The sequence below is a fragment of the Podarcis cretensis genome (assembly GCF_951804945.1).
Source record: "Podarcis cretensis genome assembly, chromosome: 8".
NCBI lineage: Eukaryota > Metazoa > Chordata > Lepidosauria > Squamata > Lacertidae > Podarcis > Podarcis cretensis.
In genome coordinates, this window is record NC_137177.1 from 33876416 (window position 1) to 33892235 (window position 15820).

The 15820-nt window shown below is 43.1% G+C and overlaps 1 protein-coding gene across 3 annotated transcripts in view; it reads right to left on the reverse strand.

The window, feature by feature from the left end:
- ADGRB2 (adhesion G protein-coupled receptor B2) overlaps nt 1-15820 on the reverse strand; it is a 170446-nt gene that overhangs the window by 84169 nt on the left and 70457 nt on the right. For all 3 annotated transcript variants that reach the window (XM_079985251.1, XM_079985252.1, XM_079985250.1), the window contains exon 4: nt 10925-11089. In XM_079985251.1, coding sequence (XP_079841377.1) covers nt 10925-11089 — 165 coding nt within the window. The remainder of the gene's footprint in view (nt 1-10924; nt 11090-15820) is intronic.

Consider the following 15820-nt stretch of genomic DNA (forward strand, 5'->3'; position numbering starts at 1 on the left):
TCTGTCTACTGGGTTTCTCTAGCAAGTCTATCCAGACGGGAGATGTGGCCAAGGTGACATCAATCTCTGTGGCAGCTCCTAAGTTGTGGAATTCCCCTCCCCACAGAGCTGTGCTTGACACCTTCATTGCTTCATTGTGCAGCTTCTATCACATATGGAAGACACACCTCTTTGCCCTGGTTTTTGAAATTTGAGATCTTATGTGCCAGGTATGGGGCCCCCTGAGTGCTTCAGCCCCCCAGCATTCCCCATGAAGGGGTCAGGTACCCACAATTTTTTGTGCCGGGGTCGTATGCATCCAACGTCAGCACGTCCAATGTCAGCACATCCACTGATGTCTGTGTGTGATGTCAGCATGCTGCAGGGGCATGCTGATATCAGGTCACACGCTGGTAGGCTTGCTGACATTGGGCATGCATGTACGCCCATGGCATGCATGACCCTAGGGACCCACAGTCCTGGGTCCAAGCTGGCAGGCCTGCTTGAGATATATAGTGATCCACACTAGCTGTGATTGAAATTTGTTTCAAACTTTTTTTTATCTTGTATTTTACATTGCTATGACCCACCCCGGAACCTTCTGGTGAAGAGCATGTAATAATAATTCTGATAAATAAGTAAGAGATACCTTGTCTCTATTGTGTGCTAGGAAACATCTTCCTCAAGGCATTTAGTTGCCTACTGTCAGAAGGCAGAATGCTGGACTACCGGGTTAGCGCCTCCAGTAATGGCGGAATTCCTCTGATCGGGAGGAATTTACTTCGTGGGATCCGGGTCTGGCCGCCACGGCGAAGGCGGAGACCCACTAGAAATCACAGGCGGTTGAAGCCTGTGAACGTGGGATTTGGCTGGCACCTTTTGCGCCTCGCCTACTCACGGGGAGACCCGGTTTCAGGGATCCGGAGCGACATGGGGTGAGCGGCGCGGTGCTTCGAATTGACTGCTTCTTCCACAGTGTGAAGCCGCATAGGTGTTGCCGGAGAGCGCTGACTTTTTCCTGTGAACAATTTGATCTTAAAGTAACTACCCGTGAGTAGAGCGGAGAATTGGATTTTTAAACGTCTTAATTTGGTGCCGAAACAGGGAGGTCTAAAACAGGAAGTCCACCTTCCCCTTTTGTAAATAGATTGAAGCAACGAGGATGCAAGCTGAAGTCTCAGAAAGCCTATTGTAAAGGACTAAATTTCCATCAGTAAAAAATACTAATCCCCCCTTTGTGGCAGGAGAAGAGGGGGGAAAGTTTTGGATTGAGTATACCTGCAGGAGAGAGCGAACAGAGTTAATATACCACCGCTCCGATCCTGGAAACGGGCTGCCAACAGGACTGACGTGTTCTGGAAGGCTCATTGACCATGATTAGAACGTTCACTGACAGTTAGTTAAATAAGAGGAATACATTGTTTCCACTGTCTCTGTCTGCGTTTAAAAAGGAGTAAAAGTAACAGAAAATTGAAACTAACTTTATGGTTTGAATTGAGTTTAAAAGGACTAATACAAATAGAAACTGTTTCCCTCTAGAGGAACTGTTTCCCTCTAGAGGAAGCCTTTGAAACTGTCACAAGAGTTGAGCTGGGGGAATTTCCAGCTGCAAGATAAAAACCTGTGAGATTCTGGGGACCTTGAATTGGTTAAGAATGTTGACAGAAGAGGCCTTAGTGGATGTATTATGCAAGATAAGTGACTCATTGGAACAGCTTCACAAAAAGGTGGATGTGGTAATTACCAAAATTGACAATTTGGGACAAAAAGTGAACACCAATACAGAAACTATTCAGAAACTGACACAGGAATCTACTTTGACATGGCAAACTGCGGAGAAGGCTAGGGAGAAAGTTATTGCCGTTGAACCTAAAGTAACACAATTGGAGAGAGAGAGAGTCCCAGCCTTACAGATGCAATTTGATGACCATAAGTTGATGTCTGCTATGATTGAGTTTGAAGAGAATCAGATTTTGAGGATCAGAGCCCTGCCTGAACTGGAGAAGGAAAGTTTGACAGATTGTTAGCCGCCCTGAGCCCAGCTTCGGCTGGGGAGGGCGGGATATAAATAAAATTTATTATTATTTATTATTATTATTCCTCACACAGGAATTTGATGATTTTTGGGACCGGGACTTGGGTCAAGAAGAGATTAAAACTGTGAGGGCCTTCGGACTTGGAAGAGGAGGGAAAAAAGAGAAGAACAAAATAAGAGACTGTTGGAACTACCAGAAGAACTTAGAAGAACAACAGTCAAGAGTGGAAATTTTGAAAGACATCCTGAAATACCTTTTGGATCTTAGATTTAACTACGGAGATTTGGTTGCCCTGTCGAGAAGGAATAAAATCATCTTTAGGTGGGAGTTTCCCCGAGATCTACTCTTTAGCCTCAAAGGAAGGAAAATGAAAATAAGATCAGTGGAAGACAAAGTAAAGCTCATGTATAAATATGAAGAAGACTCGCAGAAGGGACTTGGAAAAGAGTTAAGAGCATCGGACAGAAGATCACCAGGTTGATGGACTATAGGGAATTGGCGGATATGACTGGCAGAATCCGGGACCAGGGAGAAGAGTCGGTGGAAGAAGATTGGAAAAAGTTTAAAGACTATTTATAAAAATATTGTAAAATTAATGAGTGTTAGAAAAATGTTGGAAAGGAGTTATATGGCTTTAGTAGAAATGTTACAAGGAATTAAGTACAAATAGATTATTAGAGTATTAAAGGGGAAATAAGGTTAAAATATATTAAGACAATTATATATTAAAGGGAAAAATAAGGTTAGAATATGTTAAGATAAATTACAGGACAGAAAACAGAGGAAGATGGAAAGGAATTGCTGAAACAGTTAATTAAAGTGGAATACAAAAAGGGAGGTGTGAGGAGGTTGCTGAAACAAGTAAATGAAAGTTAAGATACTGAACTTATTAGATGTGTCTTAAATTGTGTTTGTTTGGTTTTGTTAATTTAACGTTTTGGGGTTGGGGTTGTGTGATGTTTTTGTTTTTGTATTGTATTGTATTGTTTTGTTAAATTATTTTTCTTTTTTTGTAGCCTTTAAAATGTTAATAAATATTATTTTTTTAAAAAAAGAAGGCAGAATGCTGAATTATCTGGACTTTCCACCTGCCCACAAAGACAGTTTTTATCTTCTGTCGCATTCCCCCAAAGTCAAATCAGTGCTCTGTCATTTCAAGAGAGCAGCAGAATCCCCATTACTGAAAAATAGAATACATTTTGCTTCCCCTCCTTCCCTGTTATGAAAGTACACAGCTACATAAACAGACATCGGAGCTTTATTACGCCCTCCGTTCTGCTGTCTAGTCCAGCCTGGGTGGAAAGAGGAACAGACAGGCAGTCAAATTCTGTTCTAAAAATGGTCGGTATACATCACGAGCACATCCTCTTCTTGATTTAAGCTTTGCAGAGAGCTAGCTAGAAGTGTTCAGTTTTTAAAATGCAACTGGAATTTATCTGCTCTAAAAAAAACTGCAATCTGAAGTGTTCTACCTTTCAGGGATAACATTGCTAGATTGACAAAAATATAAATTTGGCTTTTTTAAAAAAGCTGGCAAAATTAAATCTTTTTTGAGCATAATTGGGTGAAGCATGACAACAAGAAATGTACCAGAAAATGAACCTCTCTACACTTCTGTAGCAGGCTAGATTGTTGTACAATTAAGCCAATTGTGCATGCAATGTGCAACAATTATCAAGATCTGCATAAATGTATACTACAGTCTGTGCTTTTGAATGGGGACAAGCATGATGTGGAATTAAGGCAGCTGCACATGCAATCCACGACAGATACTCCTGTCTGCATTCATTTATGCTCCAGTTGATACTTATGAATGAACGGGGAGGGTGATGCACAACGAAAAATTGCTCAGTACTAAAGCACATTCTTTGCATGCAGAAGGTGTCAAGTTCAATCCTTGATGGCATCTCTGGGTAGGCCTGGGAAAGACTCCTGCACAAAACCCTGGAGAGCCATTGCCAGTCAGTGTAGAATAGCTTTTCCCAAGTTGGTGCCCTCCAGATGTTTTGCACTACCACTTTCATCAGCCTCAGCCAGCACGGCAATAGTCAGGGATGGTGGAGGCTGTAGGGGACATTTAGAGGACACCATGCTAGGGAAGGCTGGTGCAAATAATACTGAGCTACAAGGGCCAGTGTGACTTAAGGCAGCTTTCTATGTGTATGCAACAAGTGGCAATGATTCATATATGCACTGCTGCTTTTGTTCCTGAATGGACAGCATAATGCCTGCAGTTGGCTGCCACCAGGGGATGGAGGGTTTCACCTGCCTTCACACTCTTCATAAGGCAATTGCTTTATGGATATTCTGGTTTAACCTTTTAGTAAGCTGTATGCTTGCTTAAATGTTAATATATGTTAAATGAATGGTTAATTGTTGATTATTATTGTTGCAAGTTTTTTTTTTTGGGGGGGGGGGAGTTAGGTTGTATGCCTGCATCCCATCTAATTCCTGAATCCAGCAAGGGTTAAAATCTAATGGCAGATTCAATTCTTGAAATAGCCAGGCCAGCTTCTTGGTAATGGTCCTAAGCATGGGTCGCAGAAGGCAAATGGGTCGGCCCACTCCTGATGGGCCCCCTCCCTCACCTGGCTAGAAGCGAGAAAGACAAAAGGTAGAGCTGAGCGTGTGAACTGGGTTAGAAGCAGGCTGTAGGCAGCACCATGAGAAGGAAAGCCATTCTGGATTTGTACTTGGATCCAAGGCTGTGATGATTGGAGGAGCAAAACCTTCTGGGGTGCCTGAGCCCCTCCATCATAGGCTCAGGTTGTATATATTTGTAAATAAACCATCATAAAGGCACCACAGTCTCCGTTGTCCCTCATTCAAAGGAAACTGAACCCTTGGTAAGTGCCTGGAACCCCTGGAATCTTGCACCGCTTGAAGATTGGGGTGGTGTACAACATGATTATTTTAGCAGTTATAAGTCTAATCATGCATTGTTACTGTATTGCTGTATTTAGATTTAGATTTTTCTGCAAACCACATTGAACAGAGTTGTACTTTGGGGTAATGTGGTCTATCAATCAACTGGAAATGACAACATTGACAATTGGCAATCACAATCTGGATCTGCTTTTCAAAAATAAAAAAAATGACACATCCACATTTGCTGATGACAAGCCTCTCAAATATGCTTCTCATGTGGGAAGGAAGAAATACCTTCCAGGGCAAAGGCACCAGTTTCCCACCCCACCCCTGTTACATAATACCAATGTGCGGTTAGAATCATAGAATCATAGAATGATTGAGTTGGAAAGTCATCTAGTGCAACCCACTACAACGAAGGAATCCTGCCCACAGCCACCCCAGGTGGGTTTGAACTACCAATCCTCTGATCAACAGCCAGATGCATTGACCCATTGTGCCACTGGCGGGGGCTGGCCAAGAAAGAACGGCTCAGCACCAGTGCCCTGCAGTAGAGGGCTCATGCATGCACACTCTACATGAACAATACTTCATGCTTGGATGCAGAAACACCTCTGGAGCACAACATACTAAAATTGCCCACCTGACATTCTAAGAACATAAGAATGTCAACACAGTGGCCAACCAGATGCCTGGGGGAGACCAGCAAACATGACCTGAGCACTCTCCCTTCCTTTGGTTCCAGCAACTGGTATTCAGAAGCATTGCTGCCTCCTAATATGGCAAGCAGCTTTTGATAGCCCTCTCGTTCATGAATTTGTCTAATCCTCTTTTAAAGCCATCCAGATTGGTAACCATCACTGCTTCCTATGGGAGTGAGTTCTGTAGTTTAACTATGCACTGCATCAAGAAGTACTTTCTTTTATTTCTACTGAATCTTCGAACACTCAGCTTCATTGGATGTCTGCGATTTGCATGTAATGAGAGAAGGTTCACTTCCCCTCCTCTACCCACTTTCTCCGTGCCATGCATAATTTTATAAATTTCTATCATGTCAACTCCTACTCACCACTCTCTAAAAGATCATTCCAGCAACTGTTCCTGATGGGATCAAGTGAGCTTTGGGCTAAGGTGTAATTTTAAAGCACATTCAAAGCACCGTCCTCCACTAAGAATTGTAAGCACTGCAGTTTATCCCTCACAGAGTTACAATCCTCCGCAACCCTTAACAAACTGCCCAGAATTATTGGAGGGTGGAAATGTGCTTTGAATGCATACCCAGCCAAAATTTGTGGTCATTTTGATCTATTTTTTCCAGTCCCATTTCTGCCTCTTTCCACAAGCTTTCAAAATAGAGGAAAGTAAGTGTAAAGGTTAAGCTGCCATCAGTTGCTACCAAACCCATGTCTTTTGGATGTGAGATCACAGCAGCCATTACAAATAATATGAAAGAGGAAGAAATTTCCCAAGATAATTTGGGTTTTGCCTTGACAGTGGATGCTGATACACAGAAAACTGATTTCCATCATCCAGTTCCTCCCAAGCTGATAACTCTTTGGAGAACACCTGAACAGCTTCCTGGTCAAACTTAAACAATGCTTCATTTATCATTAAATCCATTCACAATATCTTACATCCAGACTTGCAGATGTTTTAATGATTGAAATTAGGAATGGAGTATGGTACTTCATTTTCTCTTTGCAAAAACCTGGGGAAACTGTCTTTGAAGTCTGCTGTGTTTTCCAAAAATTAATATTCAGCTTTGCTAATGTAAGAACTAGCAGGTTTTCTTTTTAATTCTGATCTCTCTGCCTTACAAGGGACCCAGGAGTTGTGCTGATTAGCGCTCAAGACAGATATTAATAATTACTGGCTTTTAATATTTTCAAAGGGAGAGAGGACATTGTTTGGTTATACCAGCATACTTTGGGGAAACCTGAGACCTTTTGTGACGTGCAGGAGCCAGTGTAATGGGCTTTTACAAGTAGGGAGTGATAATTGGGCTTGCTTCACATTTCAATTGTAAGCCTGTCTAATTCACACTTCCCATTACAATATGCAAGCCAAAACACAGCTACCTCTTGAAATTTGCACTTCTCTAAATTTTGCAATCCTGTTTCCAACCCCAAAATGTATGTATTAGAGAAAGTATGCATAAAATGCATATATTAGTGAAAACAATATGCAAAAATGCAGTTCCATAAATGTGTGTGTTAGGCAGAATTGCATACCAATGTATTAGGAGAAATGTGCAGTAAAATGCTGGTGGATTTTCATAGGGACTTTTTAAAAAATTACCAAAAACATAGTTTGTTCTTCTGATCTTTTTGTTGATACATCCCACTTTTTTCTTGGATTTGGTTAATTTCATGCCTGAGGAAACAAAGCAGCTACTGGACTACTTTCTAATTTCCAGCTAATCCAACGACCATTCCTGTGTAAGTTGTTCCTTGCTCCCCCTTTTTTCCCCCATAATATGCCTATTGGATGCCTTTTGCTGTTCTGTGTAGTTTTCTCCAGAATCTAAATACGCTTTCTGGATTGTTTATCCATTGAAAGATTCATGAGGTGAAACCTAAAAACAAGATGAGGAATTATCTTTCACCTCCAACAGGCCAACGAGAAATTCAGGGATATCTAGCCTTTGATGAGTTGAGATTAAACAGAATGATGTGGAGGGGGAAAAACAACTTTTATACAGATATATAAATATTTCTACAATGACCTCCTGAGCTCTCCCGATTCAGCTTTGTTCAGTGTCTTCACGCTGGCATTAGATTTTTCAAGCAGATAGTGATCCATCATTGATTAGCTGTCATAGGCTCTGAATGCTAATTAATGCATTTCAACTCTTCAGCCTCCTTTAAATCAAAGATACTAAAAGCACCACAGTTTTCCAGGGCATGCAAAAGCCAGCACGACTTGAAAAGAAGAAGGAAGCCCAAGGACACTTTCAAAAGCGTGCCTAAAGTAAATATTCTGATTTTAAAAAATGAGCATGTCAATTAGGTATGTATGTCGCACCAGAGTTCTGAAACTTGCAACTGCAGCATGTCATGCTAGAGATGGCCACTGACTCTGATGGCTTTAAAAGACAATGAGGCAAAGTAACATTTGAAGAATCTTCTGGATCAGGACAATGGTCTATCTAAGCCAGCATCCTGTTCTCACAGCAGACAACCAGATACCAGTGTTAGAAACTGAGATATGAAAGCTAAAAGCTAAATGGCACTTTAAACCTAGGTGATGGGCGCAACAACGGAATGTCTAGGCACACTTTCTTTAAAACAAGAATACAAAGCTGAAAATGAACAAAATGCAGCTAAAACATTATGTTCATTTTTCACATGGTCTAGTCCTTCCCCTGCCCACCCCCCTAATATTCTAAAGAGGGTCTCTTCTCCAGTCTTCAGAGACTAACTGGAAGTGGGGAGATAGAAAAAGTCCTCCTTTCCTTCCACTCTGCAGTTTTAATCAGAAATTTTAGGTGCAGTGCTGCACCCAGAGCTCAGAAACTGCTCACACTAATGAAATTCCCTGCCGCAAAATGTGCCTAGAACAATGGGAGTTTCGAACACTGCCAGATACTTGTGGGAAACCCACAAGCAGGACCTGAGCACAAGAACATTCTCCCCTCCTGCAGTTCTGAGCAACTGGTATTCAGAAATCCTTCTGCCTCCCTCTGTGTCTAGTAGCCATTGATAGCCTTCTCCTCCAGGAATCTGTACAATCCTCTTCTATAGCTATCCAAATTGGTGGCCATCACTGCCTCCTGGAGGAGCAAGTTCCATAATTCAACTATACGCTGCATGAAGAAACACTTTCTTTTAACTGTTGCAAATCTTCTACAATTCAGCTTCATTGGATGTCTGTTAGAGGTAAAACTGGGTGCACCAGGAACTTATCGAGGGAAGAATTTGGATCTGAAGAACTGAAACCTTCCTAGTCCCCTAGTATGCCCACCAAAATGAGGGAGGTGGGGATATACCAGCCATGCAGCTGGAATAAGCACTTTCATCCCAGTGGAAGCAAGGAGAGGGAAATTGTAAAACAAAGGGAAAACAAAATGCAAGAGAAGACTCCCACCCTCCCTCCCTTCCTGTGCCTGGCAATGCTTTTGATATCTTTGATATCCGTTTGACTCTCTCCCAGCCTAGAGGCAGGACGCCTCCCAGCAGTGGGGCTGCTCCTATATTCCTGGGAATGACCCACATTGAACCTCATGGGAATTGCTTCTGGGTAGGCATGTGTAGGACTGCAGTTTTGGTAATGTTTCAGGGGTGTGCGGGATGATGAAAGGCAGTTTCTAAGAATTTTCAGGTGGGGGTGGTGATCCTTGTTTACAAGATGGCCAAGGGGGCTTCCTCTTCTTTTTGGATTACAACAGTGGCAAAAGCAACAACAGCCTTGGCCCCACACTTTGAAGTGTGGTTTGGCTTGGCTTTCCTCAGCAGCTCAGTTCGATGCCAAACCACCCATTATGAAGGGAAACCCATAATTTTATATTTATTCATTTATTTATGGCTGAATGAAACAAAAGCAGACTGGGGGAAAGGAGCAACAGTGCCAGGGTCAGATGTTTCACTCTTTCACCTGACAACCCCATAATCTCAAACTCACCTCCAGCTGCTGCCTACCTTGCATTTTCCCTCAGTAGGGTAAAGGCAGGGAAGGGAGGGAGAAGAGAGATTGAGAAAGAGGCGAGAGGGTTAAGCATTCCATCCTCAGCACCACTGCCCCCAATTCAGTATCATCCTGGCTGCTTTTAAGGCAGCCATCCTATGCATGCTGACTGGGAGTAAGCCCCGCTGAACATCCTTTTGAGTAAACATACACAAGATTGTGCTGGAAGGAAAATTCTGTATATTAGGGAAAGCCAACACTGTGCTCTTGTTTTAGACCACAATTCCCATCATCCTTGACCATTGGCCATGCTTGCTGGGGCTGATGGGAACTGGAGTCCAAGAACATCTGCAAGCCACTGTGGTTGGCTACCCCTGCTGAATCTGTTTGGGAGATGCAATCACCCAGCTCTCAAAATAAGGGTCCATTTAAAGTAAGGTGGTTCAATGCACGGCCCTTTTGTACCCCCTACCCAAGCCCTCACACTGCCTTCCCAAAGCTGAGTTAGTGAGGTGCTGGGCTTTGGGAAGGAGGTGTGAGGGCTCTGACAGGGTCCTAGAGTCCTCCATGCTCCTTCCCAAAGCTTAGTTAGTGCTTTCGCAGCTTTGGGAAGGAGGTGGGAGAGCTCTAGGACCCTGGGATTTGTGTGTCAAATTTTGGCCTCGCTCCCTCACCCCCACCCTGCAGGACAAGCCCTGCAGGTTCAAAGTACTCTTGTGGCTCACTTGGTAAGGAAAGTTGGGCTGCCCTGAGGTAAAGGTTTCCTGATACACTCACTGGCTCAAAGGAGAACAGATTCAGTTTCTACACAATTTTGCATTACAGTATGTCCTTTTAACGGAATGGGGCATTGATCAGGCAGGAGAGATGCCTTGTTGCAGGATGGATAAAATACTCTTTAATTAAACAGGGCACATTAAAAAACGTGTGGCAAATTTACGGCAAGCTGTTTTAGTCATTTTTATTTCATTAATACTTCACAGTGCTTATGGGTTATGGCTGAATTGGCTTTATAACTAATTAAACCTATTAAGTGTCTCATCCTTGCGAACCAGAATTGAACCTGTCCTTGGGGGTTGGGTGAGGTGGGGGTGGGGCGGGGTGGGGCGGGGTGCCAAATGGGTTACTAAATCTTCCTTGGGACTGAACTGGAAGCAACAGAGGCAAAGCTAAATCGAAAACAGAACAGAACCAAATATTTCAGAGGATGTTTATTCCTGCTTCTAAGAGTGCAGCCACATTAGCATATGAATGTTAATAATGCCAGTTGGAATGAACATTCTGGGAATACAAAACAAAGCGCGATGACAGACAGGCATCTCTCACGAAAGCAACCTGACACAACGAAGGAAGACGTAACAAAGGGGTGGAAGGAAGGGGAAACAGCAGCAAGCCCCCTCCCCATTTGCCCCGTCTACCTGGGCAGGTGGCGGTATTATTGCATATCCGGGTCTCCCGCAACAACCCGCTACATAGTGTCCCGTAAGGCGATGAGACGCAGGAGCGAGTCCGCACCTGGGTGCCTTGGCCGCAGGTCAGTGAACAGACGCTCCACTGGGACCACTCCTCTGCTGCAGGGTCTCCTGTGGGAAAGAGGGAAACACGCACACAAGCATACAGACACAGAGAAAAACTGGTTCAGCCACCTCCAGAACAGATGGAAGACCTGGAAGTAGCTCTGATGCTGTGCCCATGCACCTAGGGCTGGACAAATCAGGCTATTTCTGGTGGGCATAACTTCTGCTGGCTATTTTTGGTGGGCATAACTTCTGCTGGTGGGCATAACTTCTGCTGGTGTTCTGCTGCTTCTGTTCTCTTTCCACATTAATCTGTGTATGTGTGTGCATGTTTTTTTTAAGAGCATCAAACATTTCATGCAAATGTGTGTTCAAGATACTTATAAAATGTATTTTCTCTCAAGATGTCCATTCCCATTCTCTGTCAGACTTCTGGGGTGTGCACTGACCACAAGATGTGGTTCAGAGACCAAATCAGTGCCTGATTTAGCGTAATAGAATCAGAGAACTGTAGAGCTGGAAGGAACCCACAGGCTCATCTAGTCCAACTAGTTGCCCTCGCAGGAATGACAGCTAAAGAATCCCTGGTGCATCTAGGCCAGTATTGATTGATAGCAATAACTCTCTAGGTATCAGAGGGTCTCTTCTTGCCCTACCCAGAGGTACCAGGGATTGAACCTACGAGCTTTGGCATGCAAGGCAGATGCTCTACCACTCAGCTATAGCCAAGCAGCCATGTATGTGTAAGGTTCAGAGCTGAAGTAGTGTACAGAGCAGCAAGCAAGCAAGCACAGTGTTTGGAGGAGGCTGCCACAGGCAAAATGTCTATCCTAACTGAAACAGCCAACTCAGAAGAGAGAAAACTAGCAAAGCACATAGAACAGACAAGATCAACATCCCTCCCGCAAAGCACTTTGGCCGGAGGGCCTTGGCAAATCCTTTTTGTGTGTGGATGGACTTGTTTTTAAAAATTGCTATATTTGTTTTGCATTGCACTTTGTATTTATTGTTGCTGTTAAATCACTTCAAGATTATTTTTTTTGTGGGAAACAATGCACAAAGCGACTAACAGACAAAGATAGAATCCCTTCTGATTAGAAGTAAGATGTGCCAGTCACAAAAACGCACAAACATACTGCCTCACCCTCTCCCAACCCTGGCAATTTCCATATATTGTATGGGGAAATTGGGGAGAAACATTGCGATTTTTGCAGATCACGTTATCCACAGCTCTGTTTGGCACCAAATTTTCTAATTGCTCACAAAGCTTTGGGGGCCCCCAGTTTTGGTTCAGAGGGATTTGAAGGGAGCTCAGCCTTGGATAACTCCAAAATAAGCCCAATTTCACATAATCCTAGAATTGTAGAGTTGGAAGGGGCCTCTAGGGTCATCTGGTCCAAACCCCTGCAATGCAGAAATTGCAAGTAAAGAATTCCTGGCACATGGCCATCCAACCTCTGCTTAAAAACCTCCAAGAAGGAGACTCCACCAACTTCTAAGGGAGTCCGTTCCACTTTCGAACAGCTCTTACCAGCAGGAAGTTCTTCCTAATTTTAGTCCTATCTTGTAATCTGAATCCATTGGTCTGGATCCTCCCCTCTGGAGCAGCAGAAAACAAGCTTGCTCCATCTTCCACATGGCAACCCATCAGATATTTGAAGGTCACTATCATATCACTTCTCAGTCTTCTTTTCTCTAGGATAAACAGATCCAGCTCCCTCAGCTGTTCCTCATAATGCTTGGTTTCCAGAATATTCATCATCTTGTTTGCCCTCCCCTGCACACATTCCAGTTTGTCAATATTCTTCTTAAATTGTGGTGTCCAGCACTGGACACAGATCACCAGGTGTGGTCTGACCAAGGTTGAAGAGGTACTATCAGTGCTTTTTTCTGGGGGGATGCATACGCCTATACATTTTGTGAATCTTTGCACTTTTGTCCATTTACTGTATTTATTTTTCCCGATTTTAACTATAAAATGGTGATTTTCTTGAGTCAAAATGAGAGTACCCCTAAATATTTTTTTTAGAGGAAAAAAGCACTGGGTACTATTACTTGCCTTGGTCTGGACACCATACTTCTGGTTCAGGATTCAATAAAATCCAGTGCTCTTCCCTACAAAGTACACTTTCAAACTGAGAATTGCATAAGAAAGTTGGCACTAGGGGTTGCAGTCAACTAACCTTTACTCAGAGTAGACCCATTGACATTAATGGCCCTTATTAACTTAGGTTTCATTTATTTTAGTGGGTCTACTCTGATTAAAAGTCAGTTGACTACAAACCTTAGTTCCAATATGCATGTTAGTTTAAAAGGTGTGGATTTGTTTCTGAATCTGCAAAGATCAAATTCCTCACTCATTCCTAACCTGTAATCTGCTGGGGGTGGGTGGCAGCTGGAGTAGTTAGACATTTAGCTGTTTCCCACAGTGTATTAAACATCAAACAATAACCTGAATTGAGACAGAACCGGCTAATCACCACTGATAGAACTTCCTTACCCTATGAATCACCTCAAATGCTCATATTTGCTTTACAAATTAAACATAATGAGGTGGTAGAATTCTGGGCTGCATTATTTCAGGTCTGACATCAGGGCGTGGGTGGGTTTTGATGTTCCACAGACAAAAAGCTCCTTGCTGCAGGGAGAAAACTTGCACACTAGGGAGAGGTTGGATCCAGAACCCATCTCCTTCATCTGTTTATTTTTGCACTCCACCCCAATCTTCAAGTAGTGCAAGATTTCAGGGGTCCCAGGAGCTTGCCCAGGGTTCAAGTTTCATTTTGGAAATGAGGCACTGTGGAGACTGTGGTGTCTTTGTGGTTAATTTACACATATATACAATCTGAGCCTATGATGGAGGGGTTCACAACATCCACACTCAAAAAGTATCCTCTCTCAAAGTCATAGCCTTGGTTTCCAGCAGAATTCAGCCATGGCGCTCTCTCTCTCTCTCTCTCTCTCTCTCTCTCTCTCTCTGCATTTCCAGCTTGCAGCTATTTGCACCTGGGTCACATCACACACACACTTTCAACTCTAAACTCTGGCTTTTGTCCATTTCACTATCAGCTCTCTCTCCTTTGCTTTCTTAATGGCCCATCTTGTTTCCTTTGTTCTCTTAATGGCCCATCAATTAATCGTTGTCATCACACACACCCCTGGTGTTCACCTGAACACAGGAAACTAAGTTAATTTAGCTAACTAAAAAGCTAAGTTAATTAGCTTTTAACACATGCTGGGTCCAGGGGTTAGGTTTTTGGCACCCAGTTTAATACCCCAAGCCTTGATTAAATTCTAACACTTACTGGATCCAGGAACTTAGAGGGGTCTGGCACCTATGAACTCATGACAATATACAAAAAAGTTTCTTTTTTCATGGGAGAGGGAGCATACAAAGATATAAGCAAGGGGTACTACAATCAAGAATTCTACCACTTTGTTCTGCAGAAATCAGCCATCAAGTGAGTAATTGAGTGAGAAATGACTATGTGAACTGTATAACTTAGAAAGGAATTAAGGCAGTGTAGTTCAGGGTGTCCAAGGTGTGCTTGTACCCAACCCCATCAGCTTAGAACCCACCCAAAGCCGCTCAACACAGGATTTCAAAAAATCCACCACTTGCTTCTCTAACAAATACCTTTTACCTGTGGCACAAGAATATTTCTACCATCTTGCAGCTGTGTAACTTCCAGAGAGATGACACACATCCATTCACTGATCCAACCACAGACATTATTTTTCCATGGGGTCCATTCCAACTCTACAATTTGATGATTCCATGCTGAGATTCCTGCGTTGCAGGGGGTTGGACTAGATGACCCTTGGAGTCACTCTCAACTCTACAGTTATATGATTCTATTTTATATATATGGCACACCATATATATTTTTCACCCTTCGGAGCTTGGGGTAACCCTCTCATGTAGGAAAAGTAGGTTTCAGCACTGTTCTTTTGGACAGCTCCCTGACAGCTAATACCTGACAGCTAAGATGAGTCTTCTTTCCCCACTGGAGCTGCTACTGAATTTTCACAGGAACATAAGAATTTTCCTTTATAGAATCATAGAGATGGAAGGAACCCCAAGGGTCATCTAGTTCATTCCCCTGCAATGCAGGAATCACAGCTAAATAATCCAAAAGATGGCCATCCAACCTTGCAAGACCACAGGCTCACCTAGGCTGCTGCTCTCCAGGGTTTCAGCCAGGAGAACATTCCCAGTCTTACTGGGAGATGCCAGGAATTGAACCTAGACCTTCTGCATGCAAAGCAGAAGCTCCATATACCACTGAGCTGCATCCCTTTCTTTCCCTTTTGTTTCACCTAAAACAAAATTCAGAGTAATTCTGGAGGCATCGGCTTCAGTGAAAACATCTAAAGAATGGTGAAAAAAGCTTCTTCATCACTACATCACCATCAAGGAAGAAACAAACGAACTTTAAGGACCTCTAATGAAATTTCAGAGAAGGATTCTGCACATTCCTAAGCTACCACCTGTGTGCTCTTAAAAGCAAAAGCATTCTAAAGTTTCCTGTTGAGCAAAACTTTTGAGCAAAACCCAAAGTTTCTGTAAGGCCAAAGAGAGATTTCTCTGTGGGCTTTTTCACCCTGGCCTAAAAACTGATGTTTCTGTTGTTGAACTCTTGCAAATCTTTTCTGTATTTTTTTTTTGTGGGCATTGGTGCATCTGAAAAACAGCTGGCATGATTGGCCCTCTGCCCTTGAGGGCTCCCCACTTTTTCAGTCATGCGGATGCCCTTCAAAAAGCCATGGTTGGCCTGTGGAGAAAATATGTGGAGC